The 20,582-nt window shown below is 42.4% G+C and overlaps 1 protein-coding gene across 1 annotated transcript; it reads right to left on the bottom strand.

The window, feature by feature from the left end:
• Nucleotides 1-203: 203 nt before the first annotated feature.
• On the bottom strand, nucleotides 204-15,250 carry COPS7B (COP9 signalosome subunit 7B). Its single transcript, XM_077290195.1, has 7 exons — nucleotides 15,118-15,250; nucleotides 9,935-10,118; nucleotides 9,352-9,427; nucleotides 8,729-8,817; nucleotides 8,189-8,391; nucleotides 2,606-2,711; nucleotides 204-1,807 (listed from the first exon to the last, which is right to left on the bottom strand). The coding sequence occupies exons 2-7, from the start codon at nucleotides 10,094-10,096 to the stop codon at nucleotides 1,649-1,651; spliced, it is 795 nt and encodes a 264-aa protein (XP_077146310.1). The 5' UTR covers nucleotides 10,097-10,118; nucleotides 15,118-15,250; the 3' UTR covers nucleotides 204-1,648.
• Nucleotides 15,251-20,582: the final 5,332 nt, after the last annotated feature.

Below are 20,582 nucleotides of genomic sequence, written 5' to 3'. Positions count from 1 at the left end.
GACAGGTTCCCTTTAAGTATGTTTCCCAGACTTTATAATTTGCTTTGCATCCGCACAAAACATATTTCCATCACTTCCATACCACCATCATAAAAATGTAGAAATTACAGTTAAATGTTACCTGCAACCACCCCGATTTTATGGACTAATGAGATTATCTCATATTGTAGATGACCATCCATAAAAACTATTAAAAAGACATATTACGCAGATTTGTAATTTTTTAATAATTATATGGAGATTTAGAAGCACAGCAAGGAAACAGTGTATCAACAATAAACTGGCTCCACAACCCCAGAACTGAAAGGCATGTACGGGAGATGCGGTTCCTCAAAGTGAAACCCATGGATCCTAAAATAACACTTTAAAGAAAAGGGAGTTGTGTTTATTACGATGTAGGGAGGCACTAGCTATGGTGCCGCTAGGAGTACTCTGTGAGTTTCTGATGTTGTAGATTTTCTGCACCATTTCTGCACCTATTGGGTAAATTGGCCTACTTACATTCTTTCACTGCGTTTTGGGAGTGCATTTTTTTCTTGTTTTTGATGCTGCAGTTTTTGTCTCTTTTCAATATCATGTTATAAATTAAGCAGATTCATTTTTGATACTACCTGGTATTTGGCTTTGATAAAACTTAATATTGATACAGTTGTGTGCGGATGCGTTTTTAGTGCATTTCTATAGCATGCGTGTTTTTTACCTGTGGATTTTCTGCATCAATGGCAAGTCTAGGGGAAAAATCCACACAAAAAACAGTGTACACGCAACAAGCATGGCAGGCCAGGTTATGCAACCTAAATAAAGCACAGTGGACGTGAGATTTCTATGAATCCCATGCAATCTACTGGACGCTGCGGTTTTGAGCACTGAAAATAAACAGCATCAAAAACTCACCAAATGCTCATTGTGGGAACCTTATGTGTCTATTTTTATCATTTGTTGCATTCTCTGGCAGTTTGTGATCTGTCTTAAGAAAGCACCACATACATATGTGCTACAGTTTTCCATCTTAATCTCTTCCACAAGCCATACAGATATAGGAATATAGGAAATTGCACCTCACATAATAAGTGGACTTTCTCTGCAAGATGACTATTAAAAATTATTTTTATGCATTTCAAAAACTGCCCTCAAATACATGGCATGACAAGATCAGGCAAAATGTCTCATTACAAGAAAGAAAATACAATCTCCTGGAAAAATAACGCTATAACAGGGTGCATTTAAGAAAATAGGAAAACTTACTGTACAGATCTGTCCCTACTGCACATTTTAAATCTCCAGAGAAGAGATGACAGGACCAAAGTCACCTGGGATTTTATAACCACACAGCAATAAGCAGCCATTTCTAGAATCCTCTCTCTGATAGAGAAGGCTACTGTGTACTGCAGTGACTTCCACAGCAGACCTCTCCAGCAGGGAGATGGAGCCACAAACTTATAGGCAAAATGTCCTGATCTGCAAGGACAACAATCTGCAAACCAAGCTGGATCTCAGCTAATGGGTTCACTGTCCCTCTTAGCAGGCAGTGTCTCCAAGGGTTTTGGATGGAAAGAGGCCGATACAATGATGGCGTGTAGTTAAGTCTGTAAACAATCCAGGAGCAGTTGTATGCCACCTGGCGCCTCTTCCATGTTTTCTAGCTTCATTAGTGGCGACTGGAGACCAGACCTTTAACTTTTGACATCTTCTTAGTGGGCTGTCGCTGCTCAGTAAGAGGGGGTCCTTCCCGCTCTGCAAGGTGCTGGTCAGTGTCCTGAGCAGTTGAGGAAGCTGTGGCTTTCAGAGTTTTTTTAATATTTGTCACCTGCAAAACCAAAAGGAAGAATACAGTTTTTAAACTTAAAGATATCAGTTTCTGTTTCAATGAGAAGACATGAAGTTGTAATTAATCTGATGTCTAGAGACATTGTTTCCAGCACTGATAAGGTGGAATTCTCATTTACAAGACAATACATATTTGAGTACAATACACATTTTCCTTTCAATATTACAAAAGAAAGACATCTGAAAGGTGACACTCGATCAGTGTGGATTATCACTAATGGACAGCTTCCGCCCTCTGCTGGCTGCATACAGTAATACAGACGAGAATATTGTGACAGTGGGCATCGTACTCTCCTGCCTCCTTCCTATGTAAGTGGTAAGTTCAGGTCACACCTGCGTCATGGTTCTGCTCAATACAACTGTGGCGTCTGACATTTTGATAGAAAGTGCTATTTATTCTTCGTCCCACGTTTTTTCTTTGTAAAAAAACAATGAAATGTGGAATATTCTCTAAATAGCTGCCATTGCCTGCGGAACATAAATATATAAATCAAAGTATTATTATTATTATGGCCAAGTGCTCACTCGAGCAAGTACAGAATCCTCAAACACCGCCTCTAATGCAGATAAGAGCATCATTTCTATGTATCCACTGCAGGAAAGAAAGCCTTAATGTGAGTGAACTCCAGATTTTTCACTGATGTGTATACTAATAGTATAATAGTTTACATTATAAGAAGATCACTAACATATATTGCCACTGCTGGGCTTGCCTCAAAAAAAATATATACTAAACGGCAGAGCAGCCATGTTTTCTCCCCCATCAAGTGTCACTTACTTCTGTTTCTATTTGCTGCTGTGTACGGATGTGGTTCTCCTTGTATTGGTTTGCCCTTAGCACTTGCTGTTCAATCCCCATTAAGACGGCCTCACAACCATCACACCTGGAACAAGATATATTCAGATGTCAGTGACATGCATGGAAAGTGGTGCAAAAAACATGTGGTTGCAGATGAAAGAATGGATGGACCTGGGGAATGTTCACATCACGTATTTTCCATATTTTGTGTGCATACTGGAAAAGTACTCAAGACAGCCCATAAAGAAGCCCATGGGACTTTACTATCAGATGGAGGCCAAACACTGTCCTGTCTGGAAGCCAGCAGGTGGGTCGGGGAATGACAGACAGGTAGGATTAGACCCCCGTGTACAGTCCGGCCCCTGTGCACAGAAATCTAATTAGCAGAAAATATCAAATGGTGATTAAAGAAAAACGACAAAGTGGATTTCTTCATCAAAGGCATCAATGTAATCAGTAATACCCCGCCACTACAACCATTTATTTACTTTACATTACAAAAATAGTGCTGATGAAAGCGGTGGGAAAAAAAAAAAGTTAAAACTGTAAAACAAAAAATAAAAATTCCTATATCTGTAACGGTTTACATTTTCAGGACATGAGGCTTGTTTTATGTGCTCTGACCCAATGTTCTGATGGTATAATTTTGGGATAGATATGATGTTTTGATCGCCTCTTTTTTTTTCCTCGTTCTGCCATTTAACCAATCGGATTACTTTATCTTATATTTTGATAGATCGGACTTTAAACACAGCAATAACAAATTTGTTCCTTTTTTTAAATGTATTTCTTAATATTTTAATGAGGGGAAAGAGAGGGTGGTTTTATCTTTTATATACAGCAATACCACAGTACTCCTGTATATAGCAAAAATCACGGTCTCCTATGAACGACGGCCACGGGCTGGATATCACAGGAGTGCCATCATGTCAGGCACAGGGTTCTTTAGCACACCACATCACAAGCACACCAATGGACACATAGAATGATGCGCTGTAAATGCCGATGTCTGAGATTGACAGCGGCATTTAACATGTTAACAGCAGCGGGCAGAGCTCAACTCCACCCGCAGCAGTGAGAGGCAGATGATGGGTGTATATCCCAGCCATCTACTGGGAAAGATGCAGGCTCTCCACTAAGTCAGGGACCCGGCACATGACTTATCAGTACGTCATATGTCGGTAAGGGGTTAGTTTGGTATCACCATAATTGTATTGACCCACAGAATAAAGTTAATACTTCATTTGAGCAGTAAATGAAAACCGTAAATTTTACAATGGCAAAAAACAACAGCTGAAAGGGGACTTTTCACAAGTTGGAGTCTGATAAGCTGGCCACATTATGGAATAGTGGCAGCAGAGCTGAGTCTTAGTTTTTTTTTTCTCCTCTCTGTTGTGGGGATATTCGCTTGTAAAGTTTAGGTCATAACTTATTATAAACTGAAAGGGGCGTTTACATAGATTTGTCTCTGAACGGGTGCGCTTCTTTCCCTGGATGGAATTGACCAATCTTACGCAGGCAGCATCATGCAGGGCAGAAAAGAACATGCCCTCATCTTCTCAGTGAGCTCTGCAGCTTCTGTGTAGAGATACAGCGGAGTTATGTACCATCACAAACACATGGCAGACAGTGTGGGGGGAGGGGAGAGCTGACTGCACTGTCAGGAAATCGGACAGAGTTAGGAAAGATGCATAACTCGCTTCAGCAAAAACAAGCCCCAGATATTTGGAAATGTGTCACCATTTTCTGAGACCCGTAAGGTTTGCAATTTTCAGTTGATGGAGCTGTGTGAGGGCTTGTTTTCTGCGCCCTGACCCAACGTATTTTTACTGATACTATTTTGTGGTATAGACAATGTTTTGATCACCAATTGTTGCATTTTTTGTGATGTTGCAGGGACCGGAAAAAAAATGCAATTCTGGAGTTTAAATTATTTTTGTCATTACAGTATTTAATTAATTTAATGTTTTGATACATTTGACTTTCAAGGAAGTGGAGATACATGTGTGTATTTCTCTATTTTTTTATTTCTTTACTTTTAATGGACTAAAAGGGAGCTAATTCAAAAGTTTATATTTTTTATAGTAATTTGAAACACTTATCTAATCCATCTAATCCTATTAATTTTGCCATAAAGTATACGTAATGATAAGATACCAAAAAGAAACACTTTATATAGAGGCCAGTGTAACAAAGTTGTTACCTTAAGAGATCCCGTGTCCAGGGACCCACCACACCCGACGCGCATTTCAACAACTTTATTGACATGACTAGTCCTTTCATGCAAGTATACCTATACGTTTCATACATGGTACGATGATTAGCAATGCTGTATCTGTACCATAATACGTTTTAAAGGTATATATGAGAGAGTGGCATACTTGATTAGCTTTGCCAGACATCTCACTTATTGCCTTAATTATTATTTTTTAAACAGCATAAATAAGAATTTTCTATACAGGTTTTGCTTCACTCTTCCATGACGTACAGCAAGGTATATTAATGTGGATACACATACATGTGTATCTACACTTTAATGTATTTTTTGTTATTGTCTAATGACACTGCAGGAATTTATTGTTGTTACTATGCAATAATGTGTTTTGCCACATCTGTGGTTTTCCCTTTTTAGGTTTCTATATTCATTTATAGCTTGTTTTTATCTATGCTTGTCAAAATAAAGCATTTTGTATTTTTTCTGGCCTCTAGTTAAAGTGTTTCTTTTTGGTATCTATTTTTACTGTATTTTGAAGTCTCCTTAGGTAGCTTGAACTTGCAATCATATGATCGCTTCTACTATACACAGAAATACCACAGTTCTACTGTATATTGGAAAAATCATAGATTCCTATGAACACCAGCCACTGGCTGTCATAGGAGTACCGACATGACGGCACGGGTTATTCAGAAGATCCATCGCCATCATGGCAACCCAATGTCGCCCCACGATCACATAGAAGAAACAGATGGTTGACCAGAACAATTTCCCCCCCATACCCGGCCGCACACTGTAAATACCACTGTCACAGGTTGACAACAGCATTTAACAGGTTAACAGCTGCAGGCAAAGCGCTACTCCCCCTGCAGCTGTTATAGGCAGATGACAGCGGAATAACCGTCTGCCAGGAAAGATGCAGGTTCAGTTCATGAGACCGCATCAAAGTCATGGAGCAAGTTTTGAACATACCAGTATGTTCACCATTAATAAAAGGTTAATGAGTAGTGATGAGTTTGTGTACTCATTGCTCGGGCGACCTCCGAGTATTTATGACTGCTCAGAGATTTAGTTTTCTTTGCCACAGCTGGATGATTTGCAGCTACTAGCCTGCTTGATTACATGTGGGGATTCCCTAGCAACCAGGCAACCCCCACATGTACTCAGCCTGGCTAGCAGCTGTAAATCATTCAGCTGCCGCGATGAAAACTAAATCTCCGAGCACTAAAAAATACTCGGAGGTCACCCGAGCGACAAGTATATTCGCTCATCACTATTAATGAGCACTTCACTAGAAAAAAAATGTAGTAGAGAAAAAAAACACAACAACAATAAAAGACACACTATGAACATGTGTGGAAGTAGCTTTACAGCATCTGTGCCAAATCCAGAGATAGACTGGTGGTAGAATGTAATCTACCAATTGGTCTCCTCTGCATTAGGCCTCACTCAGACATCAGTGTTTTTCACATACGCAAAAAAAAAAGGTACTTGTGTCATCAGTGTTTTTCACATTTGGATAAATAAATGACAAAACTTCTCCTATTCTTTGCAATGTTAAACATGGACAGAACAGACTATACACTGATGCCATCTGCGTGCTGTCCATGTTTTTCATGGACCCATAGACTTGTTTGGGCACTTTTCATCTTTGCTGACAAAAAACCCCAGACATGTTAATAGAAGCGTAGATTATATGTGAAACACAGCGTCTGAATGAGGAATTAAAGCGAGTCCACACATAATGGTCACAGCAAAAGCGATGCGGTTTGGGGCCACAGCATTGTGAGTGCTAGGAGTGAGCTAACACTTTGGATTTAGCTGAAACAAGTACTGCATTTAAGAGATGCTCTAGGGCAGTGGTCCCCAACCTTTCTGACCTAGAGAGCCACATTCCGCTCTGTGAGAGCCTCGCGAGCCACATTCCGCTCTGAGAGGGAGTCGCGAGCCACATATTGCTCCCTCACCCTCACAGTAGTGGCAACCAGAGCTCCCATTATGGGTGTAAAGATAACCAAAGCTCTTCCACAGATATCACCCTGAAGCAGTATAACAAGATCCAGCGGTCCCCACAATACTCCCATTCAGTATTCTCCCATCCAGCACTCTCAACATACTGTCACATTTAGCTTCAAGCACCTTATCCGACAGGTGCTATCATCTTGTCTCCAGCGTCCCATACTCAAATTATCTCTGAAACCCTAAAACCAGTATATGTGCATCAGATCAGCTCTTCTGTTCAGGGCTACACACAAAATTCATCATTTTTAGATTTTCTCATATCTGTTTGCTAAACCTGCAGCTAATGCACCAAGCTGGCAGACAGCAGCGAGCCACAATTCATGGGACTGCGAGCCACATGTGGCTCCCGAACTACAGGTTGGGGACCCCTGCTCTAGGGGGAAAGTTAGTACATCATCCAACCACATTGTTCTTCTAGATGCCAAGCAAAAAAAAAAAAAGAGGAAGGCTCAGTAACTCAACCAGCCTTTGTGTGGTGGTGAAAATCGCCTGGGAAGAAAAAAGTGATATTAGGTCTGTAGAGCAGAGTGTAATCTGCCAGTAAAACTGGACAATCATCTTTCTGTAATACCGTATTTTCTGGTGTATAAGACGACTGGGCGTATAAGACGACCCCCAACTTTTCCATATAAAATATGGAATTTGTGATATGCCCGCTGTATAAGACGGGGGTCATCTTATAAGCCCAGTCATCTTATACGGCGTGTGGTTCCCAGGGTCTGAAGGAGAGGAGACTCTCCTTCAGGCCCTGGGATCCATATTCATGTTAAAAATAAAGAATAAAGAATAAAAACATATGTATATGCTCACCCTTCCGAGAAGCCTGGCTGTCACTGCTGCAAGCGTCTGCCTCCGTTCCTAAGAATTGCAGAGCATGAAGGACCCTCGATGACGTCACGGTCAGGTGACTGGCCTGTGATTGGTCCGTGACCGCTCATGTGACCGGTCACCTGACCGTGACATCATCGAAGGTCCTTCACGCTCTGCAATTCTTAGGAACAGAGGCAGACGCTTACACCAGTGAGAGCCAGGCTTCTCGGAAGGGTGAGTATATACATATTTTTTATTTTTATTCTTTATTTTTAACATGAATATGGATCCCAGGGCCTGAAGGAGAGTCTCCTCTCCTTCGGACCCTGGGAACATCCAGGATCGCTCCCTGCACATGCCGTACCTGGCGTATAAGACGACCCCCGACTTTTGGGACAATTTTTAGGGGTTAAAAAGTCGTCTTATACGCCGGAAAATACGGTACTTTGTTACAGCAGGTTAGTTGGCAGAATAAAAACAACGCATTAATTTCTCTGCATACAGTAGTTCCTCACCACTCTTGAAGGGTTTTCACAATGCTACTTATGTCCTTCTTGGGAATGTCCCGTCCAATGCAGAAATCAACTTCTAGTACATGATTGCGTTGATCCAGTTTACCCTGAATGATGTCTGTGTAAACTGCTTCTATGATTAGATCCTCCAACTCTCGGAGGTTCCTCATATCTAAATCTTTTAGCAGCACAGAGTATGGAATGCACTGACAAGTATAAAAAAAAAAAAAAAAAAAAAAAAAGGATTAGTACAACTAAATAAAAATATAACTATGCAAACCAATCTGCTAACCCGCAATGTAATAATGACAGAGAACAGTATTGTCACAGCAAAACAAGGACCAACCCTGACTGTCATGTCATATACTCAAAATCATGTAAACATACCGAGTTTGGTAATCTAATATATATGCATATTACATACAAATATTGATAAAACAAAAATGTATGCAAGGGAATAGAGCATTAGGCTGGCAGAGGAAGGACAGCACAAAGGGCTCACTTTGTAGTGTACGACCATGTGGATCTTGCCACCCATATTACCTTCATCCTGGACGCAAGGCTCACAATTGTCAGGTGTTTCAGCTTGTTTTTCTGTACAGCCGAAAGTTCTGGCAAACTATCCTTTAATGCTGCAGATAAAACATTTAGACAAGGTTACAATGTCATGTTTTAGGAAGACACAGGATTCCAAGTGCAGCTACAGGGAATTTTTCATGACCAACCCATCGCACCCTTACCACCCAATCCACTTATATAGTCATGGAGTTGCTTGAAAGATGAACCAATCCATACCTCTAATCAGAAAATAACTGAAAACTCCACATCTGAATCTATGTACGAATAAGGTTGCAGTGCTCTGGGTGTGATTAGAGCACTTCTCAAGTTTCTGCCTCTTCAGCTCTATTCTCTGCCCAGTGCCATCTTGCTCTTCTACACTACACAGCCGGTGAGCTGTCAGTCAAGCAAAAAGGGAGGCTAAACAAAGAAACCTGCTGGAAAGGCAGACATTCGGGAAGTGCTCCAATCAAGAAAAGAGCAATTCTGCCTCATTTGCATATGGATTAAAAGTGGATTTTATAGCTATAGATCTTCTTAAAATATAGGTATCAATTAACAAATCGACAGAAATACACCATTACGAAATAAAGCAAAATGAATCTTACCAACATAATCTGGATATGTCCCATAGGCAAACAAATTTAGGAGCTGTAAGTAGCCAGAATGTGGACTGTCTGCAAGCTAAAAGAAAAAAAAAATATCAAGTGTGGTTAACATAACTGGCATTCCATAATGGCACCTGGGAACCCCAATGATTCTGAAAATGGGGAGCACAGGATCCCATTTACCATTTTTACGTGCACATCACCCTTCCAACTACCCAGATGCAGAGCGGCATATATCCTAGTGTAAGCGACTAGTTTTACAGTAGTGATTCCTTCGGAATTTAAAAGTGTTTTTCTCAGAACCAATAGGTAAAGAGGGGCACAGCAGAGTTTACAAAGTGCTCCTCTATGGCAATGAAACGTGCACAATTCCTCATGAATATGCCCATATCCAAAGACAAAAAAAAAATCACCATAGCAGGCCCACTCACTGAAGGGAAGTATGCCATATAAAAATGCAAGATGACATCAGCAGTTATTGATTAACAGCACTAGAGAGGATATGCACAGTAAGTGTGAACACAGCCAAAGAGGTCACTACAGAGTATTCATGTGCTTCCATTTTATAAAGGGGGCGTCTTACCTCTTGTACTGTGGGTAAATCTAAAAGTTCTCCGAATACATAGACTCCTGGGGCGTCTAATACTTGGTTGATAAGAGCTGGAAGAGCGGAGCCTTTAGTGCCTTTGGCTAGTAAGATGAATTGCTCCAGGAGACTACTGGTTGGCTTCTGTTCTCCTGCCATACTACAGCTAGGGGTCTAAGAACTGTAAGAAAGAAGATGCATTATAAGACTGTGTGGACCCAACCTCCAGGAATAAGTGACGCGTCACGCAAACTACACTGAGAATGCACAGATCTCTTGGAGAACGTGTCACTGGAAAGGTCTTCCAGTCTAGGTGTATTCACAATCGTGGACAGGTGACACATGAGGTCTCTTGAAAAAAAACAAACAAAAAAAAAAAAACTTTACTCACCGTCCCCGAGTAAAGAGTCTCATGGTGTAAGTTATTGACTTCAGCCTTGACGTCATATCAACAGCACTGCAACCAATCAGTGAGCGCAGTTGCTCTTGCACACTTCTCAGGTAGAGACACTGAATCACTGATTACACTGATAGCACTGTTAACAGAAAACCCCTTTAAGGTACCAATACACCGTGGAGAACTGCTAACCTCTCCCCCACATGCAAATGCTGGAATGGGCCAGGTGTGCATGCGTTTTCAATTTGGAGAATGAAGTAAAATGCCGCCACACCAAACTCTCCTGAAACCAAAAGGTTCTGACACTGAAACATGCCCAGCCCTTTCTTACCCTAACAGATGATGTCAAGGGAAAGAAGGCTTATGCATGTTGAATTTCAACACCAGATTGGGAAGTCCTCATATACAGCTCTGGCAAAAATTAAGAGACCACAACATCAAAACCCTGTCATGGCCAGCCCAATCTGCAGACCTGAACCCCATTGAAAACCTCTGGAATGTAATCAAGAGGATGATGGATAGTCACAAGCCATCAAACAAAGAAGAACTGCTTACATTTTTGCACCAGAAGCAGTGTGAAAGACTGGTGGAAAGCATGCCAAGACGCATTAAGGCCAGTCTCACACGTCCAGATAATTCCGGTACCGGAAAAAATCGGTACCAGAGTTATCCATGTCCGTGTGTCTGTGAGCTCACGTAGGCCATCCGTGTGGCACACGTGCGGCAGCCGTGTGCCGCCTGGGTACCACACGGACCGTGCAGGAGAGACAGCGCTAAAGTTTAGCGCTGTCCCCTGCATCGTGCTGAAGCCGCGATTCATATCTTCTGTGCAGCAGCGTTTGCTGTAAAGAAGATATGAATAATCCATTTTTTTAGTGCTATTTCGTGTTTAAAATAAAGCTCCATGTCCCCACCCCCTGTGCGCCCCCCCGCTGTTCTGAAAATACTCACCCGCCTCCCTCGCAGTGTCCTGTCCTGGCCGCAGCTTCTCCTGTATGCGGTCACGTGGGGCCGCTCATTTACAGTAATGAATATGCGGCTCCACCCCTATGGGAGGTGGAGCCGCATATTCATGACTGTAATCGGCGGCCCCACGTGACCGCATACAGTAGAAGGTGCGGCCAGGACAGGAAGCAGCGACAGCCAACGAGGGAGCCGGGTGAGTATTTTCAGAACAGCGGGGGGGCGCACAGGGGGTGGGGACATGGAGCTTTATTTTAAACACGAAATACCACTAAAAAAAATGGATTATTCATATCTTCTTTACAGCAAACGCTGCTGCACAGAAGATATGAATCGCGGCTTCAGCACGATGTGGGGGGGACAGTGCTTACTGGAGCGCTGTCTCCTGCACGGCACACGGAGAACGTCCGTGTGCGGTACGTGTTTTACACGGACCCATTGACTTTAATGGGTCCGTGTAATACGTGCGCTCCCACGAACACTGACATGTCTCCGTGTTTGGCACACGGAGACACGGTCCGCAAAAAATCAATGACATCTGCACAGATGCATTGATTTTAATGTGTCTACGTGTGTTAGTGGCTCCGGTACGTGAGGAAACTGTCACCTCACGTACCGGAGCCACTGACGTGTGAAACCGGCCTAAAGAGGTGATTAAAAATCATGGTTATTCCATAAAATATTGATTTCTGAACTCTTCCCGAGTTAAAACATTAGTATTGTTGATTCTAAATGATTATGAACTTGTTTTCTTCGCATTATTTGAGGTCTGAAAGCATTGTTTTTTTTTTATTTTGACCATTTCTCCTTTTCAGAAAAAAGCAAACAAAATTTATTGCTTGGAAATTCGGAGGCATGTCAGAAGTTTATAGACTAAAAGAACAATTTACATTTTACTCAAAAATATACCTATAAACAGGAAAATCAGACAAACCGAACATTTTGCAGTGGTCTCTTAATTTTTGCCAGAGCTGTACATTAGATGGATTGGTCACCCATTTTCAATGAAATTGCTAAGTTCAGTCGACATTTCCTTAAACTGTACGGGAACCATTATCAGTTCTCACAGACTATAGGGCATACATGAAGGCCTCATGCCCTTGTCCGAACTGTGTATAGGAGGCAGAATATAGAATTGGAGACGCTGCATGCCAAAGACTGGTGATACACCGTGCATGTACTTCAGAAATATTCTCTCGTAGAAGCAATAGAAAGCAGCACACTCCCATCCAGTCAGGAGCACCACAACAACTCAAATATATATTGTGTGCACTAATAAATGTAAATATATATATATATATATATATATATATATATATATATATATATATATTCGTCTAAGGGGTACTTCCGTCTTTTTGTCTGTTTGTAACAGAAATCCCGCATCGCTGATTGGTCGCGGCCGGACTGTGCCCGTCGCTGATTGGTAGCGGCTGGCCGTCCGCGACCAATCAGCGATGCGGGATTTTGCCCTTCCCTACACCCCTCCAGTCAGTGCCCCCTCCCTACTCCCCAGTCAGTGCCCCCATAGCGGTTTAGCAGTCCGTTAAACGGACTACGTTACACCGCGACATAACGTGGTGTAACGCAGTCTGTTAACGCTCCTACTATTAACCCTGTGTGACCAACTTTTTACTATTGATGCTGCTAATGCAGTATCAATAGTAAAAAGATCTAATGTTAAAAATAATAATAATTAAAAAAAAATCATTAAATTCTCACCTTCCGGCGCCTTTCCCGCTCCTCGCGATGCTCCGGTCCAAAAATGCATTTCGGCAACGACCGGAGATGACGCAGCGGTCTCGCGAGACCGCTACATCATCACGTGTTATTGCCGCAATGCATTCTTGGGACCGGAGCGTCGCGAGGAGCATCGCGAAACACCTGGGCTGGATCCGGGGGCCGACGGAAGGTGAGTATATAACTATTTTTTATTTTCATTCTTTTTTTAACAGGGATATGTTGCCCGCATTGCTATATACTACGTGGGCTGTGCTATATACGTGGGCTGTGCTATATACCACTATACATATTCTAGAATACCCGATGTGTTAGAATCGGGCCACTATCTATCTATATATATTTATTACACACACACACAGGTATCTTGTGATCACTTTAATAGGTAAAAGAGCATACGCTATCTTTCATACAGAATCCTTTTCCAGTCTTGTGTAAGTAAGACCTACTAACTGTCAGATTAGATATAATGGAATTTTCCAATACACAATGTTTTAGCTTCCCACCATTTTCAGAATCTGACTGCTGTCAGTGTACTGAAACCCACAAAGCAGATTTATAAACAATCCACAAGAGAAGTGTGAACTGTATGATTGCTAGGACCTCAACTAGTTATAACACTGGGGAACCTGTTACTGGTCCTTCCAAAGCCTTTGGAATTACTCTGCTACGTCCATCAGTTCCATAGATTATAAACAGTGGCAGTGTACATGAGCTCCATTCAATCTGGGGCCAGGGCACTCCGGTTCTCATGAATGTAGAGCAGTCATTCATGTATCACCTATCTAATAAACAGCTGCTAAATGTTGTTCGTGGGACAACCTCTTTAAGATCCAGAGTGTGAATACTCACATCTATAAAGAGCAAGATGGGCTACTGAAAATCCTCTGAAAGAAAATGTACATGATAAGCCTTGCGGTTTAGATTCAGGATCCTAAGAGAACCAAGGTCACATGGCCCCAGATTGGAGTAGTGGTGAAAACTTCACACTAGCGCTCAACTTAATGTCTATGGAACTGACCAAGGTAGCCGAGTACAGGACTCTCATTATATGTGAACGAGGTAACCAGAGCTCCAGGCGAATCTGACTGTAGTAGCCTATGAGCCATGAGAGATTTATTCTGCTTCTGATCTATTATTCTGATTTCAGAGACCGTTTTCTGCCTGTACGTGTGGATCTCCGTTCCCTGACAGCAAAAAGATCTTATGAGGAAATGAACACAAAATAAATTAGAAAGGTGAAAAATTGTGATTATGATTCACAAACCATTGAAGAAAAAAAAAAACCTTAAAGGGAACCCGTCTAGAAAAGTTTCCTTCTGACTCTAGTGGCATGACTGCGGAGCACAATATATGAAGCCAGATTTATATTAGTCCGACGGGTCAGTCGTGAGAAGTTAAACTTTAAAGCCATATGTAAATTTCCCAGAAAGTGCATAGGGGGCGTGTCGATGTACTCCAAGCGCGTGGCCCCCAATGCACTTTCAGTAATAAAATCACCCAGACAGGTTCCCTTTAAAGTACTGATCCATATGACGGCACCATAGCCTTCAGGAACAATGGATCTCAGCCCACTGTGGTAAACATGGTGTATGGATCGTGTACAGTCACCAATCTGCCACCAGAACAGCATCAATGGTTTGTCACCCAGTCTCTGGGCTGGTAAATGTGACTAGTTGGCATCACGGCTGTGTGAGGCAGGAGTGACGTGCAGGGGCCTGGGAAAGCCGGGTGCCATCATGGAGATGCCTCCTTGTGTAAGGCTTATTCCTCCCACCACACGGTCAGACCATGCTGCTCCTCCACACACAGGCAGTGCCGTATATGCCGGCCTGACACACACCGCTGACGAAGACACAGCGTGCCGGACCCCTACAGCTTGCCGCATGCCCCCCGGTAACTGCAGAGGCCCGTGGTCCGCTCTCAGGCCCGGCACTTCTCACCCAGTCACCCCTGGCGGAGCAGCACTGGGCCCGGCCCCTCACCCCGGCGGCGGAGTAACACTGTCCCGGGCCTCATCCTCTCTGCACCCCGCGCTACTGCTCCCTATCCCGGTAACCGGGCCTCCGGCACTTCCTACCTTATGACTGCGCTGTTCTGGTCAGGACACACTCTATCCGGCTCTACCGTGTGGTTGTCAGGCAGCCATGACAGCGCCGGGTCCGCTGGAATTGGCTTCCCCCGGAAACAGAGCGCGGACACCGTGGTGCCGCAGGGAATCCGTGACTGTGCACCATTATCTGCGTCCCCAGGCCGAGTGTGGCGTGTGAGCGCTGTGCAGCCTCTGTGGGGTGCCTCATAGTCTCTGCTGTAGCATAGTCCTCCGTGCCCTGTTTTCCCCTCGGTGACCCTGCCGTAATTCTTTGCGGAAATTGCATTGCGTTTTTAATCACTTTTCTTTTTTGTCTTGTGGTGTTTTTTTGCTCCAAATTCTCCCAACTGAAGCATTTGGTTCATGAGTTTTGTGTGAAGTAAAAAAATAGCATTTTTTTTTTTTACCCTTTTTTTTTTGCAATTTTTTAGTGCAAAAACGTTACACAAAATGGCTTAAAAGACGTTCCCCAAACTGTGACGTACCTGAAATGACTCTGCCCACAAAGGCGAACGTAGGAGAGATGTATAGAAATTAGTGCAAAACTCTACAAGCTCTGACAATAAACAGGCGCAACTACATTAATGACTCGGGGAGGAGGGGTTTTCAGGCGGGCAAAAATGACGAGTTTTCTAATAGAAACCTCTTTGGGGGGAACAATTAATTTCCTGAAACAGCTTTGAAGAATGTTTCAAGTGTTTTTGACCTTTTTTTTTTTTTGCCCCAAACTAGGACAGTGCGGATTCCAACAGGAATTATTTTCCCCATAGACCTGCATTAGCGACGGATTGTGACGGATGGTCATCCGTTCCATCCGCCATGCGACGGATCCGTCGAAATTTGGCGGACGTTGTCTAGACCTTGACGGACTTTGTAACGTTTTTTGTCGCCGCTTAATTGGCGGTCCGCGACGGATCCGTCGCGTCCATCATTTTATAGAATGGGCGCCTATGGGCGACGGATCCATCTCGATCCGTCATTTGGCGGATCCGTCGCCCCAATCTGTTTTTTTCAACTGAGCATGCTCCAAAAAGTTGATACTTTTCCCAGACAACCCCAAAACTATATAAACAGGACAGGTGGGCCTCATTTCTCAATGTGCCATCAAGAGAGAACACAGAGCCTGCCAGCAAGAGAGACCCTGCCAGCAAGAGAGATCCTGCCAGCGAGAGAGATCCTGCCAGCGAGAGAGATCCTGCCAGCGAGAGAGATCCTGCCAGTGAGACATACCCTGCCAGCGAGACATACCCGCTAGCAAGAGAGACCCTGCCAGAGACTGCTATGTGAGTACTGCCATCCAGCGTGTGTGTGTATGCCTGCCTTGCATGTTTTTTATTTTTCATACTGTGCTGGTATTTTTAATGGGTGTGTGTGTGTGTGTGTGTGTGTGTGTGTGTGTGTGTGTGTGTGTGTGTGTGTGTATGCCGTGTGATGTGTGCCAGACCGCCTGCCTGCCTTGTTTTTTATTTTTCATACTGTGCTGGTATTTTTAATGGCTGTGTGTGTGTGTGTGTGTGTGTGTGTGTGTGTGTGTGTGTGTGTGTGTGTGTGTGTGTGTGTGTGTGTATGCCGTGTGATGTGTGCCAGACCGCCTGCCTGCCTTGTTTTTTATTTTTCATACTGTGCTGGTATTTTTAATGGCTGTGATGTGACGTGTGTGTGTGTGTGTGTGTGTGTGTGTGTGTGTGTGTGTGTGTGTGTGTGTGTGTGTGTGTGTGTGTTTCTAAATGCTGTGTGATGTGTTCTGCATTTTTTGGTGATTTTTCATACATTAACATACTGTACTGGTATTTCAAATAAAGAGCAGTGTAGCTCCTACTTTCCAAGCAAAAAAAAAGAAAAAAAAAAATTTGAATAAAAATTACACAAAACTGTCCGTAGTATGATTTCAAGACAAATTTAAAACTGGTCTACATTCAATAAAGGTGTTTGAGGTTCTATATCTAAATGCAGAATGCAAACCATTGGTATACAAAATGTTATCTGGTTATAACTAGGGTAACCATAATTATCATTTTTGGGTATTGGTATTTTAACTTTGAATGAGGGAATTTTTTTTTATAAGGTTGAAACTGTCTCTGGACGAGGGGGTGGGTAGGTTTACCAACATGCGCATGATTTATACACAACTGTGATCGAGCCCTAAGGGTCTCTACTGTTTGAATGATTTTTCAGGCATTTTTTGGTACAGATACTCTCCAAAAGACTCCTCAAAAAATTCAGTGCGCATATACCCCTGGTCAACGCAATTTTTCTGGCAAAAGGTTTTAAAACATATTTTAAGTCAATTTTGGCTGCTGATTACGAATATGAACTCCGTTTTTGGCTATCACATCAGGATTTCGAGATACTTTCAAGTTTTGATGAAAATGACTCCTAATGTTTTATGATAAAAACACATGATTTTCGGTACTACATTTTGTATATTTATAATCAAAGAATAGCAAAGATTACAAAGTTTATGTACAGCAAATCAAATATAATTACAGAATTAAACTACAAAATATAAAAACGCACATATATGTCACACAGATGAATGACAAATGGCAGTTATTTCAACTTTCTTTTCTTGGCTGATCTGTGATGTACAGCTTCTGGGTTTTCTCTCATCAAGCTCCAGCAATAGTCAGCCATCATATGTGAGTCCCACCGGCCTTGATACCCTTCTTCCATTGTTTTAATGTCCTGATGAAAACGCTCCTCTTATTCCTCGCTCACATCCCCAAGGTTCTCTGGAAAAAAGTCCAAATGGCTGTGTAAATAGTGAATCTTTATACGCATTCTACATCCAAGATTTCGCAGACTCATTAGTAGCTCTTCCACAATCTCTTCATAGTTGTCTTTCTTATTCCCTAGACAATTCTGCACCACATTACAAAATGCATTCCAAGCTCTTTCTTCTGTCTCATTCATTGATGTGATAAAATTTGGGTCTTTCATAACTGTTCTTATTTGAGGTCCATCAAATATTCCAGCCTTTTTCTTCTTTTCACTAAGACCAGGAAAAGCTGAACATATACTGTATAGTTAAAGCATTCTCCACTGTGATTGAGAGCTTTGACGAACTGCTTCATCAATCCAAGTTTTATGTGTAAGGGAGGAAAGACAATGTTCTTCCTATCCACTAGAGGATCATGGATGACATTCTTATCGCCAGATGCCTAACTCTGTCGCTGAGGCCATTCAGTTTTCACCCAATGCTCTGCTGTAGCTCTACTGTCCCAGTAGCACAGAAAACAAGGGTGTTAGCATAACAAATGGGAATTATGCATGTTCAAAGAAAACAAGGATATTCTCACATTTATTGGGAGACTAAATGAAAACTAAATTTACCTTAGTGAACCGTATAAACCGGCACTTTTCATACACTACTTATATTTATCATGGAATTCATGAAAATGGGCTATATACCTATAGCGCAAAAACGTGATGTGATAGAGAAATTATCAGGTTTGAATTCAGCATCTTCAAATTAGTCTAAAACTGTTCTTAAAGTCCATGCCAGAATTTTTTTTTTTTTGTAGATCAGTGTTATATATGTTTTGAGGGGTTGACTCAGCTGCTTCACAAGGTAGACACTGGAATGCTTCTTGTGGTAAATCACCTGCTGCTTTATTGTGGAACAGCATAAACCATAGCAGGGTTCAGCAAAGTAATCAGAGACTTTCTGGAATCACGGCAAAACAAAAAGATAACATATAGCAAAGTCCATATGTCTGAGGGATTCGCCCGCTCAGACTGTCTTCAGCTCCACCTGGAGCCTCCATTTGGAGTCTTTCCTCTCCAAACAACAACACACCGACTGCCTCTCAAATCCAGCTATTTAAACCCAAACCATGTGACTGATCACATGACAGTGACATCATACAGGTCCTGTCAGCACACGTCATGTATATAACTTTAATTTAACCCACACAACACATAGTGGGCTGGAGGAAAATACTCTGGTTTTACATCACTGACACCATTATGCACAGTGACACATACAGTGGGTACGGAAAGTATTCAGATCCCTTTCAATTTTTCACGCTTTGTTTCATTGCAGCCATTTGGTAAATTCAAAAAAGTTAATTTCTTTTCTCATTAATGTACACTCTGCACCCCCTCTTGACTGAAAAAGAAAGCAGAATTGTAGAAATTTTTGCATATATATTAACAAAGAAAAACTCAAATATCACATGGTCATAAGTATTCAGACCCTTTGCTCAGACACTCATATTGAAGTAAATGCTTGTGATCCTCGTTGAGATGGTTCTACTCCTTCATTGGAGTCCAGCTGTGTTTAATTAAACTGATAGGACTTGATTAGAAAATTCACACACCTGTCTATATAAGACCTCCCAGCTTACAGAGCATGTCAGACCAAATGAGAATCAAGAGGTCAATGGAACTGGCCAAGGAGCTCAGAGACAGAATTGTGGCAAGGCACAGATCTAGCCAACATTACAACAGAATTTCTGCAGTACTCAAGGCTCCTAAGAGCACTGTGGCCTCCATTATCCTTAAATGGAAGACGTTTGGGACCACCAGAAGTCTTCCTAGACCTGGCCGTCCACCCAAACTGAGAAATTGGGGGAGACGAGCCTTGGGGAGAGAGTTAAAGAAGAACCCCAAGATCACTGTGGATGAGCTCTAGAGATGCAGTACAGAGATGGGAGAAAGTTCCACAAAGTCATCTATCACTGCAGCCCTCCACCAGTCGGGCCTTTATGGCAGAGTGGCGCGACGGAAGCCTCTCCTCAGTGCAAGACATATGAAAGCCTGCATAGAGTTTGCTAAAAAAACATATGAAGCACTCCCAGAATATGAGAAGATTCACTGATCTGATGAGACGAAGATAAACCTTTTTGGTGATAATTTTAAGCGGTTTGTGTGGAGTAAACCAGACACTGCTTAGCACCTGCCCAATACAATCCCAACAGTGAAACATGGTGGTGGCGGCATCATGCTATGGAGGTGTTTTTCAGCTGCAGGGAAAGGATGACTGGTTGTCATTGGAGGAAACATGAATGTGGCCAAGTACAGAGATATCCTGGATAAAAACCTCTTGCAGCGTGCTCTGGACCTCAGACTTGGCCGAAGGTTCAACTGCCAACAAGACAATCGCCCTAAGCACACAGCTAAACTAGCAAAGTAGTGGCTTCAGAACAACTTTGTGACCATTCTTGACTGACCCAGCCAGAGCCCTGACCTAAACACAAATCAGCATTTCTGGAGAGACCTGAAAATGGCTGTCCAACAACGTTCACCATCCAATGTGACGGAACTGGAGAGGATCTGCAAGGAAGTATGGCAGAGGATCCCCAAATCCAAGTGTGAAAAACTTGTTACATTATTCCCAAGAAGACTCATGGCTGTACTAGCTCAAAAGGGTGCTTCTCAATGCTGAGCAAAGGGTCTGAATACTTATGACCATGTGATATTTCAGTTTTTCTTTTTTAATAAATTTGCAA

This window comes from Ranitomeya variabilis, chromosome 2 (genome assembly GCF_051348905.1).
Source record: "Ranitomeya variabilis isolate aRanVar5 chromosome 2, aRanVar5.hap1, whole genome shotgun sequence".
In the NCBI taxonomy this organism is placed as follows: domain Eukaryota; kingdom Metazoa; phylum Chordata; class Amphibia; order Anura; family Dendrobatidae; genus Ranitomeya; species Ranitomeya variabilis.
Note: the sequence above shows the minus strand (reverse complement) of the source record. Positions and strands in the feature narration are given on the sequence as shown.